Below are 16,684 nucleotides of genomic sequence, written 5' to 3' on the forward strand. Positions count from 1 at the left end.
CCGCCTTTTCTCCGTTCCCTAAAGTCTCCCAAATATCTGCAATATCATTTAGGGTTGTATAGAAGTCGTATTCGCGCGCCAAGTTCTCGTAGTCTTGTATATGTTCCCTAAATGTATCAATTTCATTAAGATTTGAGAGACAAGTATGCAATTTAGTATACGTCATAATCTGACATATGTTCATAGTTTTTAGTTGCATTGTAGTTTGTTCGATCAAGTCACGTTTCAATGCAGGGTCGTCAACGATATCTGGCACCATAAAGTTATCTATAAAACGTTTTGCTTTAATGGCCAGTTTCTGTAGCAGGACCGCAGCGTCGGAATATCTTTGCTCTTTCATAAAGCCGTTTGCAATCGGTAAAATGTAGGCTAATTCATGCACTTCATCTCCTAAGCATTTCCTTGGAATTATTTCATCACGGCAATGCTGCAAGTCACCAATGCCGTCAACTTCACTCAAAGTAACCCATTCCCCATCGGACCTCAAAGTTTTTTCAAGCTGCATGCCATATTCACTGTCCATAAATCGAAACATATACCTCCTATCTTCTACATTTTCAGTTGCTAGGACGTTTTTCACGAACTCTTGAAATGTCGGAGTTTCTTCTTGCTCTTTTGCAACGTTTAAAACTTCCTCGTATGAAGACTGTAAGATCCTACATGCGTGTCCATACCGTTCGTGCAACATATACAGACTAACGAGCTTTAGTGAATTAGGTAAGAAGACATCATGGTAGCTGCGGCGAATATCTCGATGTTTTCTGTAATCTTTGAAATCTTCTAACGTATCATCAAATAATGACATCAGCTGCAAGTCATGATGATCTGCCAGGAAAAATAACCCGATAGCTGGGAAACTTCTCAGTGCATATATTGAATCTGCAAGGGGTTCGTATTCGGTTAGGTGGTCATACATGTTGTTCGATTGAATGAAGTAATTTGGCAGCCATTTCTTCCTCAAATGGACATACAACTTGTCTAACAAGTACAATAAACAGCCGCTGAGGTTCCTGTCCCAAGCATCTAATGGCAATCCCTCGCAGGCAAAGAAGACTATGGTTTTGAATGTTGTTGTCTTCAGAAATATATTAAATTCTCGAAGGTGGAAGTCAACAAGAATCTTGAAGACCTGAAGGCAATAACGCTGAGAATCTGTTAAGGCTCTCATTAGAACACTTTCAGCATTCGGGAAGATCAGCTGCCATTCTACTTCACGTTGGTGAGATAGCGGATGAGATCTGGAGAGGGCCAAACACCCACCCTCTTTCACAGATGCAATACAACTTTGATCTGGCCAGCCACTAGGGCGATAACGTGATAGCCATTCAGATGCAACTTCTGGCCACTCCAGACATGTCACTCCCTGATGTATGAGGTGTTGTTTTGTGAACGTTTTCTGTTTCGGTTGTTTATTGTACTTTATGAGTGCAGTCGATTCATCAATCCAGTAGGTATGGTCTTTATGATACTGTGGATAAAGAGCTTGGAGGCGTATATACCCAGGTCGCTTTGGCTCTGTTTCTATCATAATAACGTCTACGTCCCTTGCTTTGTCCTTTGAAGGAACTGCCAGGATATCAGGCCTGATTTCCACAGACCTATATTGCAAATAGGAAATATCTCGCTTTATGCAACAATCCACGTCTGCCATCGTTGAGTGACGTAGAGAAATTTTCAGATTATTGGCTCGACTTCCGATGAAAGTTGTGCCCGTTTCTTCAACGACATCTTTTATCATGTTTTCTTCTCTCACGAACGCTTGTATAAGGAAGCCTAAATGATATAGTGGAACTTCGCTTCGCCTGTCTATGGCTTCTCGGTTTTTCGCCAACGCTATCCATTCTGAAAAATAACCCATGCACGCATAAGATCACTTGCTTTTCATTTCAACACCAGTACTATCATATAAAAAGACTGGATTTGATACAAAGGAGTTAAAGGGTTAATAATAAAGGACTAGTTCAAATTCTGGAAAAAATAGCTTCACCTTTCGAAGTCATAAGCTCTATCAAAATAGATTATACAGCATGACCTTTATTTTTCATTGATTGCAAAATATATATATATATATAAAACATATTCAAATCACGTTAAATGGCCAGATTAAAGCGTGCGAAGGGTCTTAGAGTGGGATGATACCGAAGCGCCTGGAGAAAGCCTACGTGATCGGACGGGTGACTCTTTTCACGTCCATGCCGTGGATCGAACCCCGAACGGCTAGGTAAAACGCAAGTGTATCTACCACCACCCGATCATCCTAAACAAATACATAACAAATGCCGTTTTGATGTTCTTATTGCCCCCTAGAAAGATGGTCTGGAATTTTTAAATAAAAAACGAGTAGTATATGTTTCAGCTTGTTTGAATTTCCCTTAATCTGACCAGTCCAATAAACATTTCATCACTTTAAAAACAATTATGGTTTTGTGGCACAAATATAAAAAAAAAATAGAGAAAAAACGAAACCGTTTCATTTCCTTTTTTGCTTTTATTTCTATGTAAGCTGCATTCATAATCAAACCATTGCTCGATAATAACCAGATACACGTATAAGGGAACATAAAAATTTAATCCCTGCAAATAGCTATGAATACAGTCCAATTCAATCCTAATATTATGATAAACATCGCAAGGTTTTTTGTTTAAAAACACGGCACCATTAAATGTGTATGGTAAAAGGAATTAGTGACGGAAGCAGTACTTAACATTTGTAAAGCCTTATTTTACATCAGATTAATAACGCGTCGACCAGCATTATACCTCATCTGAAACACACATCAAACTAAACATCCATATAATAACAGTGAGCATTCGATGATCTGAAAAATATATAACAGTTTAAAGCTACTCCATCGCCGACATCGTTCGATCAATTACTCGTTTAATCGTTTATATATGTGTCTAATTAACACAAACATAAATATAAAATAATTCAGTTGGCTTTTGATGTGTGCGCAATTAGTACTGGATTCCATGCATGATATAGTGCCATGGATTTTTTTTCGGGACGCAATTTATCTTGAAGTAATATAAGAAGCTTAAAGCTTTCAATAGTGGTAATGATGTAAAGTAAGTAATTTTTGTAACATTTTTAACGTTTTGTATATTTGAAGAAAATTACTGATTCATCTTCTCTTTTATTAGAGGAAAATACCATTCATGAGCGGTGTACATGTAGCATCTTTAAATAGGAATCGATCATGATTGATGATTTGAAGAAAGAAAATACTCTTAAATGTGAAATTGTTAAACATCAACCATACACGTTTGTAAATGTCTCACACAAGCGAATAACTTGCTACATACCATTGCTAATGACCGATAACTAATTACTTTGATGTTTAACTAATGTCGAATATGATTCCGGGAGTCATAGACAGGCTTAATAGCATAATTTGGATGTAAACAAGCACCACATGGGAAATACTTCTGGCCGGTACTAAAAGTTATCCGTTTCGCCACTTATAAACCTGATTTGCATTGAATTGTTCCGGAAGTTCCTAAAGGCGATTAGATGCTTAGAATATCGTGACCGTTGCAAGAGTTTGGATAAACGCCGCTTGAAGTTTCCACAAAACGAATGTGTTTAGCACTGTGTTATGTCACTGTTGTTAATTTATACTAGAACATCGCTGGCGGGTATGTCTTAGTATATATTTTTTGAAAGGTTTGTCATTAAATCACGGCGAAATTTATTAAACGGTATGAGATAATGACTTCCGGTATCGCGTGCGCAGTTTGAATTTGCGCATAGCGGATGTTCACAGACTCCACACACTACAAAAATAATAGTACGAGCATACTAAAAATTGTGTTTTAAACCGCCAATTTAGTATGTGTGTAGCATATTTGTTTCCTCGGCTCTGAATGGTTCTCGGAAATAAATTGAACAATCAACGCTTAGAAAACTTGTAGTACACACGTACTAACATGGTGGCTAGAGGCAAATTTTTCAATCTGAAATTTTAAAGGGGTTATTGGGCAAATGGATGATATATAGATTTAAACTAACATACCAGTAACTTTGTTTTCTATTTAACTTTTATTTTTATTAAGCTAAAGTGTTGACATGCAGTGGTTTTTGTGCTATCCATTAGAGCCCTATCGGAAAACGTCACGATGTCCAAGGTTTTCACATATTTCAGTTTTCTGACGTTTCTAGATACCAAGTGACATTTATACGGCATGATATAAATCGTATCATATACAAAATTGAAGATAAATTTATTGTTTGTCGATTGATAATATTTCCATTGTAACATCTTATACATCTTATTAAATATCTTGTTAATAATCATACTTTTTCTGAAATTGTTATATGGTCGACCGAGTTACAGACCTTGACACAATATTACATACATAGAGAGAAAAATGCCTATAGAGCCAAACGATACAGTATCAAATATATATAGATAAAAAATGTCTATAGAGACAAACGCCTGTGATTGGACGGGGCACTAGTAAGCTGATGTGTATATAGACAGTATGGTGCACAAGGATTACTCTATAACGTTGAGGAATAGTTCTCTATGTAATTAGCGAGGTAATCATAAACACGACATATTCTATCACCAAGGCCGTAATTGAACTAAGCACATTTCATCACTCCCACACACTCTGATCAATATGAAACCCCGGCAGAGTAAAATAACAGTAAAACAGATATATGCATCAGAAAATGTCAGAAACAAACGAATTGAATCAATAATTGCTAAATGTTTTTTTTTTTTTTGCAAACTAGCTGAATAATTAAATACACTATACAGTCATGTATAATCGCTAGACGCAGAAAGAATATTGTGCGTATCTCAAATTATTTCAATTATAAAGCGTCTTCATGTTAAAAACAAAACTCAATTTGAGCAAATTCATTACAAAGCCATATTGTGGTTCCCTGATGTTTTCCAGTGATAAAAATTGAACTATTGCGTTAAACATATAATGATTACGTAACAGATTGAGTTTCTTTGAGGCTGTTATATGTTAATTTACCCTGAAGTAATAAAGTCTTTAAAATGTATTTATATCTGATTAATCACAAGTATTAGATGTTCTATTTCTTTGGTATGCATTGGTATTAAATAATAACTGGGTTACATACTAATTCAACAAAATGCGCTTTGAATTTGCAGGTACAGTGTAGTTATATATGTATGGACGTTTACAACAAATACATTTTCTTTTGTGTTCTTAATAAAACCTTAACAAAATTAAGCGTTATTCCTTAATTAGATTTGAATACAGGTATTTGCTGTCCTGTATCTTGAAACGCATTGACCATGTACAATTATTGGGTTACATATATATTCAACAGGATCCAAGTTGAATTTAAAGCTAGTCATATCTACGTTTCACATTAATGAATATCAAAAATCTCATTTTCATTTCTCCTGGTAAAATGAAGCTCCAAGAGAATAAGAAAACGAGTAAAATACTGTAAACCAACTTTCTTTCGCGGCTTTTAAATTTCGGGATTTCAATTATAAATTAGCAAGTTCGCGAAATTAAATATTTGTGGATTAAACATTTTAATGCAATATAGATATAGATAATGTAGATATTATTTCGCGGGGATAAATTTTCGCGAATTGACTTAGATCGCGAAATTCACGAAAGTTAATCGCACGCGAATAAGAGTTGGTTTACAGTATCCAGTTAACTCGGATCGAATTTCCTAACGTGATCACTTCGTTTTGCCGTATACACCGTAGTAAACACAGTCCATTACACTGGGCTCCTATCAGGTGTTATTTAATCCTAGTTCGTTCATGCTTGTTACATGTCAACATTACTCCTGATTCACAACTTTTGATTTCCACTTCCTTCCATATCTCTGTATCAACAAAATACATCAACGGGTTCACCATGTCCAGTGCTACGCTACTTAAGATATTTCTACCGGTTCTTCATATGAATTCTCAAAACTCTCGACGTCCGTCTCCGTGGTTGGAATACTCACTGAAGATGCCGAGTCTAGAATTGGGTTAGGATCGAGATCGGAATGTCCTCTTTCAGGCAACTTTCCACGTTCTGTTACTTCACTAACCGCCGGTGTAAATAAAGGAGATATTGATTTTCTCGGTTTTGTATTGTTCAATTCCTGCAAACTTGTGTGAAACATTTCATCAATACAAACAAACAAGTTGAGTTTGTCTTCCTGCAATTCGGTTTGCACTGTTTGGACAACAAAGTCCTGAAATGTTGTGGCAGTTTGGTTGTTGGAAGCAATGTTTGCGAATTCTACAAAGAAGTATGCTTCGTGCAGAATCTGTGCGGCAATCTGATAAAACCGAAAGTGAAGAATGGTTGTAAACAGGTGGAGCATTTCCGGCAATATCAACTCAGTCACTGTTCTGTCTATGTCAAACTCTCTACTGAAGACTTCCATATCCATCAAAATGCGATCAATCAGGTCGGTAGATTGATAACCATAGTGATCGGCCATAAATGTGATGGCAATGACTGGGAAGGTAAGAAGTGTCTTCACTGTCGTAGTAAAGTGTGCTAACTCCTCGTCCTTGAACCCATCGAGCATATTGTTCCCAGTAATGAAATAATTTGGAAGAAATCTTGATGTTAAATATGTTAATAGTACATTCAGTAGGTACAGCAGACACCCAGCCCTATTGTACGTCCACAATTCAACTGGAATCTTTTCGCAACAAAAATATAGCACTGTCTTCAAATGTGTTGTACTTAGTCTTGAAGTGGCATTGAGTAAATGATAGTCTATAAGGCTTTTAAAAACCCAGAAGCAGTTCCGCATATCAGACGTCAATGCATCTAAGGCAAGCATACGTTCTGCACATGGAAACACATACTGCCACTCGACATCCGGGAAGCTGCTCCAACGATGAGCTCGGCCAATTACCAAACATCCTTCAGCCATTGCCAATTTAATTCTTTGCTTGCCTGGCCAGTTACTTGGTCGATGCCGTGACGCCCACTCCAACGAAATATCTGGCCACCGCGGACATCTAAGACCCTTAAGCATCTTTCCGTCATTTCGTGGTTCATCAACAGAATGTGAAAGACACGTCTTTCCGTCAGGTGTTATAGAAAGAGAGATTGGCAGCCACATTTGGGTTGAAACCGGCAACAATCGAAGGTATCCTGGAGGAGAGATCGTCGAGTCTGCCTTCAAGTCATATTTGGAAGCTACACTTTCTTCAGGCCCTCTTACAACATTTTCCTCTCTAATAGATGCTCCAGTGACTACAGTTGATGACATTATACTACAACAGGATTGGTCTAATTGTACATGGTGTAGGTACAGCCGCAGATGTTCAGCGCAACTTCCAAGATATTCAATAGTAATATGGGCGTTGATGACGTCAGAGGCATGTATATAAATGCAACCCATTCTACCAGAACATGGCAACAGCCGAGATCTTAGAAGATATTCAAGGTGTAAAATTGGTGTCTCACTTTCTTTGTCAACAGCTCTTCGATCATACAAAAACTTTACAACATCTGAAACGACAAGTGATCGTTGCTGTTTTTTATTTCTAAAACGAACATGTATAAGAATTATAACAAATCCATGCGTCGGCAGGCAAGCAGAGGGTCAAGCAGCAGCTCAATAGTTAATTCATGCACCCATGCAACAAAAGGCAACATTCATATCGTGTCAGTTAATAGTTCTGGGATCGATGTAAAGCATCGGGAATATAGGTAAGTATACAGTTCTGTTCTTAGGGATGATAATGTGCTGCTGTGGTGTAAGCCCAATGTAGGATTGGCTTCGCATTCTGATTGACTGAGGTGGGTCATTACGCCCTTGTTCCGGATATAACCGAGTGTATGACACATTTTATAATCGGTACTGTAGAATATAGTATGAATAATGTCTTTCTTTGTATTCAAAAGGTGCATCAGTTACTATTTATTTGATACGATACCTTTCCAATTATCATAAATTCTATAAACACTAACATTACGATGCATTCAAAATTGGGGAGGGGAGGGTACTTTTCGACAACGTTAAGCAGTACTCGGCAGAATTTTTAAATCTGATATTGCTCGGGGTATTACACTCACGTCATCAAACAAAACGAAGCAAAACTCATGTAAATGATTCTATCATAAATATGATTTGTTATAGATAAAACACTGTTTGATTTCAATGCTCAAAATGCACAATGGCAACAATTCTGTAAGCAAAGCTATTTTTTTCATTTTCTAAGTGAACTATTAAGCTGGTTTCGTTTTTAAAAATCAACATTTCACGTTTTTATTCATTAAATATCTTAATAGTAAGAAGCCGAACACCGTATTATGTATCGTTCTTTTCTTTTCCATGAGATTCTGGTCTGATTTCAAAAGTTCATAGTCACCTTGTGAACTTTGGTTTTCAAGATTAATTTGCTAGTGTGGTGAAATAAAGCATTAGCTATCTCGAAGTAGTGCTTGAAATAACATTTATTTCATGTTTGTTTCGAGAATAAATAGTAAGACCACAGGACTTGCACAACCATTGATAATGTCATCACTACATAAATATCTCTCGACCACCATATTAAATATCACAACATATGTTTTACCATATAACCTAAAATTCGAATATTATAAATTATAATAAATTGGGAAATGTCTGTACATTATATTGACTCTCAATTCCATTTTATTTGTCTGATACACAAATCGTGGCTTTACACTAGGCACTAAGGTTTCTTAATGCTTTGGTCACAAAACCTTCCGATTAGACTTAGGATGTACTCCCGGCATGGTTTTTAGTCATTTTGGTCTGGATCCCGGACGGACACCATATTCGGTGGAAACATTGTTGAAAGGATTACCGTCTTACTTTGTTTTAAATTAAACAACCTAACCTTTTTCAAATTGTTTGTTTGAGTTTTATATCCTATCGACAGCCAAGGTCATTGAGGGCCAAACCACAAGTCAAAGCATCAGTCCGTTCAAATTGTGACATTTGATAATTTTCATACACCACACATCTATTAGCCAATGAAATTGGTGCTCTAAAATGAAGTGAATGCTAACCGTCGAGTTTGGTACAAACTAGACCACCTTCTTTGATTCCAGCATCTCTAAACTATGTAATTTATTTTTGATCGATAAGGTAACAGTTTATTTTTAATTCATTGAGCTGCCAAAGTCTTTAATTTCAACCGTTCAACATCTTCTAATTCATGTGCTTCTATATAATTTGTTGGAACAAAACTCTTTTCCCTGGAATCACGCATATACAATCTGCTTTCCAGCGTTTTGATAAGAGCACTCTCTGTGTCTGTAGACCTATCATTAGCACGCACATGCAATAATGGTCTAAGCAGCGAGGAACTGTGACTAGAGGAAGGATCAACACCGTCTGCATACACTACACACACACAACCTTCCTTATCTTTCTCCTCTAGCTGTTTCACGATGCACATCTGATGACAATAAGAATTGAGTGCATCAACACGATGAGTTACATAAAGGAAAGCAAATGTAAATGAATCCAAAATTTTCGCTTTTCCAGAAAGTTTCGGTGTTCCAGCCGGCACTAAGTCATACATTAGTTTTGCTTTCACAGCGATGCCACGCTGTCCCGGATTTAAACGCATCTGCAGTGTCTGTAGATATTTGCAATACTCCTGTGCACCTCTCAAATCTTCATCACAACACAATATAACGATATCGCCAATGTCTTCTGTCAAAGGAAGTCTGGCTTTCCACTTGTTAATCTGTGTTATGTAACGGGCATATTCCTTACGTTCTATCGATGTAAACATTTGTTGGATGAAACTGTAGGTGCCAACTGTCGAGGGAATTCCTGCAAAAGTCAATGAGCAAAATTGGCCTTTCCCTACAAATCTGCTATTCGTCGTCATGAAAATGTTTCAATAATTACACAACTTGATATTTATATGATATAACAATATAAAATAACCAACATTTTGAAGAATCTCAAAATGCAAATATTCAATTAGTCTCAATGTCTTTAAATCTTGACGTCACGTAATAGTTTGCTCACGTCATTTCATGACGATTCAATAATTTCCAGCCAAAGAAAAGCGCTCCATGTTATTCCATGTTAACGGACGGACGGAAGGAAGGACGGGCCACGGACCACGGACGAAAGGCGATTTGAATAGCTCACCATCTCATAATGGTGGGCTAAAACTCGCATATACGGCTAGTCCTCTTATTCGAAATCATAAACCAAAAACATTGTCATAATTCATATGTTTTATCTGTAAACTTTATATAATTTTACATCGATTGCGAAATAAGTAATATAACTTATACAAATCACTTTCGAAGGGGCGTTCGTAAGCGTGCAAGAGATTTAGAGTGTGGGGGACCCACATTATCGGAAAGGTGACCCCTGACCTTTTCACGTCGTGGTTCGATCCCAGCAATCATAACACCACCCTACTATTATAGTTTCTGTATACATGTGCATGAGATGATCGAGTTAATTTGATGAAAGACAAAATATAACATATCCCTGGTATCTCTGGTATTCTGTGAGTAATGATTTTTTGCCAGTCCAGGGGATTATCAGTTTAACGTCCTATTAACAGCCAGGGTCATGATAGGACGTGTCAGGTTTCTTGGTAGAGCCGGAGTACCCAGAGTAAAACCATCCACCAGAGGTCAGTACCTGGCAACTGCTTCACGTGGAATTAGAACCCGCGAGACAGAGGTGGTGGGCTTGTGGTAATATGTCGAGACATTTAACCACTCAACCACCGCGGCCCCTTTTGCCAGTCCACGATGAAAGGTTCATAGCAACATCTCAAGACTCTTTACTTTAGTCCTAGATTATCACCAGTTTATACGACACATAATTTTATTATATATGCAGTATGCTTTCTCGTAAAAGCAGAAAAGGTTAATTAAATAAAATTGGTTATGCTACGCTTACATTTCAGTTATTGTCGCACAAAATGATTTCTAACAATATTGTCATATTAATTTTATTTTTCAATTATAGATTATCATCAATAATTGGAATCAAATTACACGTGCACAAACATTATATAATCACGTGTTGAGTTTCCTTTAAATATGTAATAAATAACGTTACGTAGGCATTGATCAGCAGCGTAAAATAATCTTTAAAATCCTCTGGATAGGATAGAGAAATGTATTCCCATATTTAGATACCCTTGTGCAGAGATTCAACTTCACAATGGTCTCAGATCTGTCATAAATGCATTAATATTAGACTTCCTTCCAAATATTATCACACATGTGACATGTGTACTATCCAAACTACCGTCACATTATGAAATAAGATAGAAATATTCTTCATTATCAACAGTAGGAACTGAGGAGATGTACAAATTCAAGCAAACACACTATATCTAACAGGGTCTAAAATAAAAAGTATATTTCAAACTCAACTCAATGCAGAAAGCAATCTGAAAGGAATAAGCGAATTCCATAAAAAATTAGTCGGGAGAGAAAGCATTGCCACACTTTTCTTTAAGCCAGAATTATTTCTGTGTAATAAATTAGTGTCTACGAACTCCAAGATGCCTCCTGATAAATTTTATGGGCTTCTTTTTCCCATGCAGACAACTTTTGCATAATAGCGTCGGCTCTCTTAGGATTTCCGAGCACTCTCCAGAGGGACTCCAATTTTAAATACGATTTGAAGTGTCCTCCTGTTCTGTCACACGATTCCTGAAAGTCGTCTATGTACTCCTGGATAAGACTTATCTGTCCCATCTTGGTGTAGCAGGTCATCAGGTGGCTAAAGACCACCAGCAGAGTCGAGTGTATTGTATATGCATCAACCAAACGCCGCTCGCCATGCTCCCAGTAGAAATCATTAACGTATTCCTTGACAGCATCGCCGCCTTGGATATATTCTTTGCCCTTAGATATGGCACTGCGAAGAAATTGTGCGCAGTCTTCTAGCCTTCCTTCGTTGAACTGGACAAATGCGTAGTTATCTAGATATTGTATCATAGAAATAACGTTGTCTTTCACTTGTTGTCCAACAAATACATCAGCATGGTCACCAGCTTCGTACTGTCCAACGATGTCCTTCAGGGTCAGAAACGATCCTGTTTTCCGTTGAAGAGAAAGCAGATTCGTCCCGAACTTCTTATCTAATTTGTTCATCAAAGTCAAAGTAGAACTATCGTTATTGTTACGGAGAATTCGTTTGAAAAACCTTTCCATGCGTTCAGTAGAATTATAGTCTTCTTGGTATTTTTCGAACGACCACTCTGAGTAGACATCGTGCATTATAGTACAAGCAGCATCGTAGGCCCCATCAGTCACTCGTCGTTTGGCCAGATTTACTAGCGAGGGAATAAATGCATGCTCTATTGTATGTGTGATATCATGAAGAGCGACAAACCTTTCACAGTCTTCAAATACATAACTAGACAGCCATTCATACTGGATGCCATGGCCGTCTGCAAGAAGGACTAAAGCTGTTAGTGGAAATTCCCGTAAGGCTTTCAACCTGCCCTCTAGTGTTTTTCTGTCAGTTATTGAAAAGTGGCTAATCATGTTGTTCTGTTGCACGAAATAATTGGCTAGTACACCAGAACTTATTCTCAAAATCAGTAGGTCCAGTAGGTGGAGTAAGCATCCAGCCGGTGAATTTCTCCACGCTGTTACTGGTAAGGTTTCGCACGCGCCATACATGACGGTTTTCAAATGTGTGGTTTTCAATCGGCAATTCAAGCAATGGGTATGGTAATCAACTATTACTTTAAACAAAGAGAAACAGGATTTCATTTCGGGTGTTAAAGCGTGGGCCAACAATATTTCCGCAAATGGAAATGTAACCTGCCACTCCTTTCCTGGTTGTTCGGTAAAAGGGTGGCTTCGGGACAGTAACACACAAGGTGTGCTTCTGATTTGCTGTACAATGAAGCTTCCAGGCCAGACATCAACATTATGATGGATATCCCAGTCATTTGCACACTGCGGCCACTGCTCATGTACTAAGCCAGACAATCCTAATGCATCAAACTTGAAGTATACAGCACCATCGTCATCTTTTCCAAGCACCTGACTTGGATACTTCATCAGTACAAAGCTTTTCTCTAGCGGCCGCATTACGATATACCCTGGATAAGAACCAGTTGTGTCTAAATAAAAGTCATCGTATCCTATAGTATGTCCGAAACCTTTTACAAGACATACCACGGTTCCTTTTCCTTTGAGCTTCACATGACTCTGTGTATTACCAGAATGCCTTTGACTGAAAGCTGCCCTCTTAAAAGCATGCACCAGTGCATTTTCATTGAAGTTTTTAAGTTCTACACAAAGTCCTTCAGCGACACTCCCAATGATATCAAGCTGTACCGAGGTGCTATTACCTCTACAGAGTATAGTTCTGTCCGCGGCGTCCAGTTCTACAGTCCTAATGTACGCGGGGGGTATCAGGTGTCTGATGAAAAACTGTAGATGTGGGCAGGGGATACCACTCGGCTTGTCTATGTCACAGCCACTAAGTAGGGGTAAACCTCCTGCAAGAAAACACATTTATAAACTAGAGAAAAATAAAAACAACAAAATAAGTCAAAGAGAAAATATTTTATTGTAGAATACATAAATCACACAAACAAATTCGATTATTTCAACATTAATCACCAATCAATAAGGACAATCAGTGGATTTTACATCCCTTATTTCGTCAAATTCCTTTACAGATTTACTGATAATTAATAACTACTGACGAATTTCTTTAAAAGGTTACAGTGTCCTCAATAAATTTCAAATATGGCATTGATTTCATAAAATGTTAAATATTTCTTTTATTAGTATACAATGCATTAATAATGCATATCATCCAAAACGAAAAATGAAAGTCAAAACAAAAATGATCAAAATACGTCTAATAGCATTTCCTTCTACTCAAAATTATGTAGAATTCAATAAAGAAAAGCATAACGAAAAAATAAGACATTAATTGGAAATCTCAATATTCTACTATATTCAATAGGGCATATGGCACAGTTTGTTCTTTAGCTGTAATGTAAATCATTGATAAGTAGCAGATATCACCTGTATGACCTTAGAATAAGGAACCGCTAAATAACGAACCATTCGCTTCTAAGGTGAAATCTAGCGAAGTTTTCTCTGTGTACTCGGGTTTCATCCATCCCTTATCTTTCATTCTAAACAAGAGGCCAAGAAACCTAAACGCTCAATTGATCAGTTCATTATTGCTCTTTGACAATTACAAAACAAATTAGACATTATGATAAAGTATTGCTTCTTCTATGATATTAATATTCATAATTAACTTTTTTTAATACGCCATAGTGACTACATATTTCATTCCTGTATCAAGCTAAGCTAAACAAGTCAATTTCTATTTTGCTATGATTATTTGTCACAAACTAGCTCATAGTGACCTATCTTAACTGGTATTGTTCAGCTCTGTCAATTTTCTTCATACGGGGATGATTTTTGGTCACCTAGGTGACAATACATGTCCCGAATGATATCCGCCACATTGATGGTAATTGACACAGACATTATTTCAAATGACCAATGGCCGATTTTACCCAAAGTTCGTGTACCTTTATAGTTCAATAAAAATTGATATTAAAGTTCAGTGCTTTATTCAGTTTACTCGTGTTATAGTTTTTGCTCTACGATACCTTTTCAATAACCTGCGTAATACACCGGCAATTAACACAATGACATGTCAAACAATAAAACTCATCTCACTATATAAATCGAAATATTACATAGAGAAAATGATAGGTACTAACGCAGACACAGGTCCATATGGAAACAAATACATCCTACCCCCAACTTGGTTGCAATGGGCATTTTTCAGTTTTATTAGGATACAAATGCATCATGATTTGAAGCTTGACAACTATATACGAAATTTCAATGTTTCAATGCAGTGTACCTACTGTACTTGCATATGTTCTAAATTGCACTAGGCTACAAATAAATTGCTAGAACAATGGAACGTATGCTAAACAGCACTCGATCACATATGGAAACTAGTTACATGCGGAACATTTTACACGTGTTAATCACGTGCTACCACGAAGACAAGTTGACGAGAATGTACATATCAGGAAGACTAGATAATGCTGATTGTTTAATGTTTACATTTAAAAAATAATTCATAATGTTATAAAGCATATCACAGCTCTCGGATCATTTCAAATTATAGAAAATAAAATATTATTATGCGACATAAAATATGTGAAAGTTAGTTATACAAAGACGTTTACATCTTTGTAATATGCGAATGTAATCATATACAAATAACTTTTAAAAATTTCCATCATATCACATGTGTATTCAACCCTAAAAGTCAAGTATTGAAAATATTAACTGACATCAATTACCCATTGTTGGTTTCATTGATCTGAATGACTATCGTTCCAAAGTAATTGACCAAATTTTGTTGCTCTTTGTCTCAGCATATAAGAAAATATAAGTTTTAGCCTGTTTATCTTTTAAAACACTCAAGGTCATTAAGTAAAGTAGACATATTACCCCTTCATCAAAACATGAAAGGTATTCAATTTTCTGGCATTAGTGATTTGCAATAGATTTTGTAGTAAAAACAAAGTGACTAAGAGTGAACCTCCGTGTCATACATGTGAACAAACTTGATATCCTCAGTCATACAATAATGTTAATTGTAAATATCTTGAACAAAACGTCACCTTCATTAAGTTACCTAAACCGTAAATTGATGAGAAACAACATATATTCGTGATATTTCTGAACAAGGGGTTTAAGGGCCTTAACGGACACCTGAGCTCCGATATAAAATTAGGCAATCGATGACAAATAAAAACTATATACAGTATTGACCTATTGTGCCCATCAGACTCTTGAAGTCAGTTATTTTATCAATTAGACCTTTTAATTTATGGAGAGTATTGATTTCATCACATCTCTGATTTGAAAAAAGGCTTTTGATATTTTAGTCATTTTGACCTATTTAGGTCCCAACTCTCTGGTCCCTGGGGGTCAGCCAAGACAAATATTGATATGAGGTTAAAATGCTATCATAGACTAATATCTTCTATGAAAATTCAGCAAAAATGAACTGTAGATACCCTAGGCCCAATTTTTTCTGAAGATCTTTTTTTTTTAATTTCAGTCAATTTTACACCTTTTGGCCCCTACCACAGCCCTCTGTAATTGTTTACGGATATACGACGGACAAAATACGAAGACGGATAAATAAGATGATTAGAATAGGTTACTGAGGTGACTTCATTTAAGGAGACCTAATTAAACAAAACTTTGTTATGATGGACATAAGCAATTTATTTCACAAAAATAGAAAGGCTTTCAATTTACTGTTAAATTCTCTACCTAATCAATGTCATCGTTCATATTTATATATATATTTGAAATTTAAATATAACACCAGTGATTTCACAAGTGAACATGATTATTATGTAACTAAGATTATGTTTCCTATATTTAATTTCAATGATTAAAAGGTAATATTCATCACAAAACCCATACTTAAGAATGGAAGGAAAATGGATTTCTGTTTAGGAAAGTTCGCGGGCTTGGTTTTATAAGGGGAATAAATGGGTTGCGAATGAGTGTTGAAGGTTCGGTTTTATGAGGGTTTTAGTGAGTGGCGGAAGAGGGTTGGGTTTATGAGGGTTATTAGGGGAGGATTTGGATGTTGAGGTCTGGATTTTATTAGGGGTTTGAGAGTGTAGGGGATGCAGATTGAGGACTATGATGTTTAGAATGTAGG

The 16,684-nt window shown here is 36.6% G+C and overlaps 1 protein-coding gene across 1 annotated transcript in view; it reads right to left on the reverse strand.

Moving 5' to 3' along the window:
- Positions 1-10,182: 10,182 nt before the first annotated feature.
- The window catches only part of LOC138317202 (uncharacterized), a 39,094-nt gene continuing 32,592 nt past the window's right edge, over positions 10,183-16,684 (reverse strand). Inside the window, exons 8-10 of the mRNA XM_069258756.1 lie at positions 14,584-14,600; positions 14,026-14,099; positions 10,183-13,448 (exon numbers count right to left, since the gene is read on the reverse strand). Coding sequence (XP_069114857.1) covers positions 11,476-13,448; positions 14,026-14,099; positions 14,584-14,600 — 2,064 coding nt within the window. The 3' untranslated portion in view covers positions 10,183-11,475. The remainder of the gene's footprint in view (positions 13,449-14,025; positions 14,100-14,583; positions 14,601-16,684) is intronic.

This window comes from Argopecten irradians, chromosome 3, assembly GCF_041381155.1.
Source record: "Argopecten irradians isolate NY chromosome 3, Ai_NY, whole genome shotgun sequence".
NCBI classification, from domain to species: domain Eukaryota; kingdom Metazoa; phylum Mollusca; class Bivalvia; order Pectinida; family Pectinidae; genus Argopecten; species Argopecten irradians.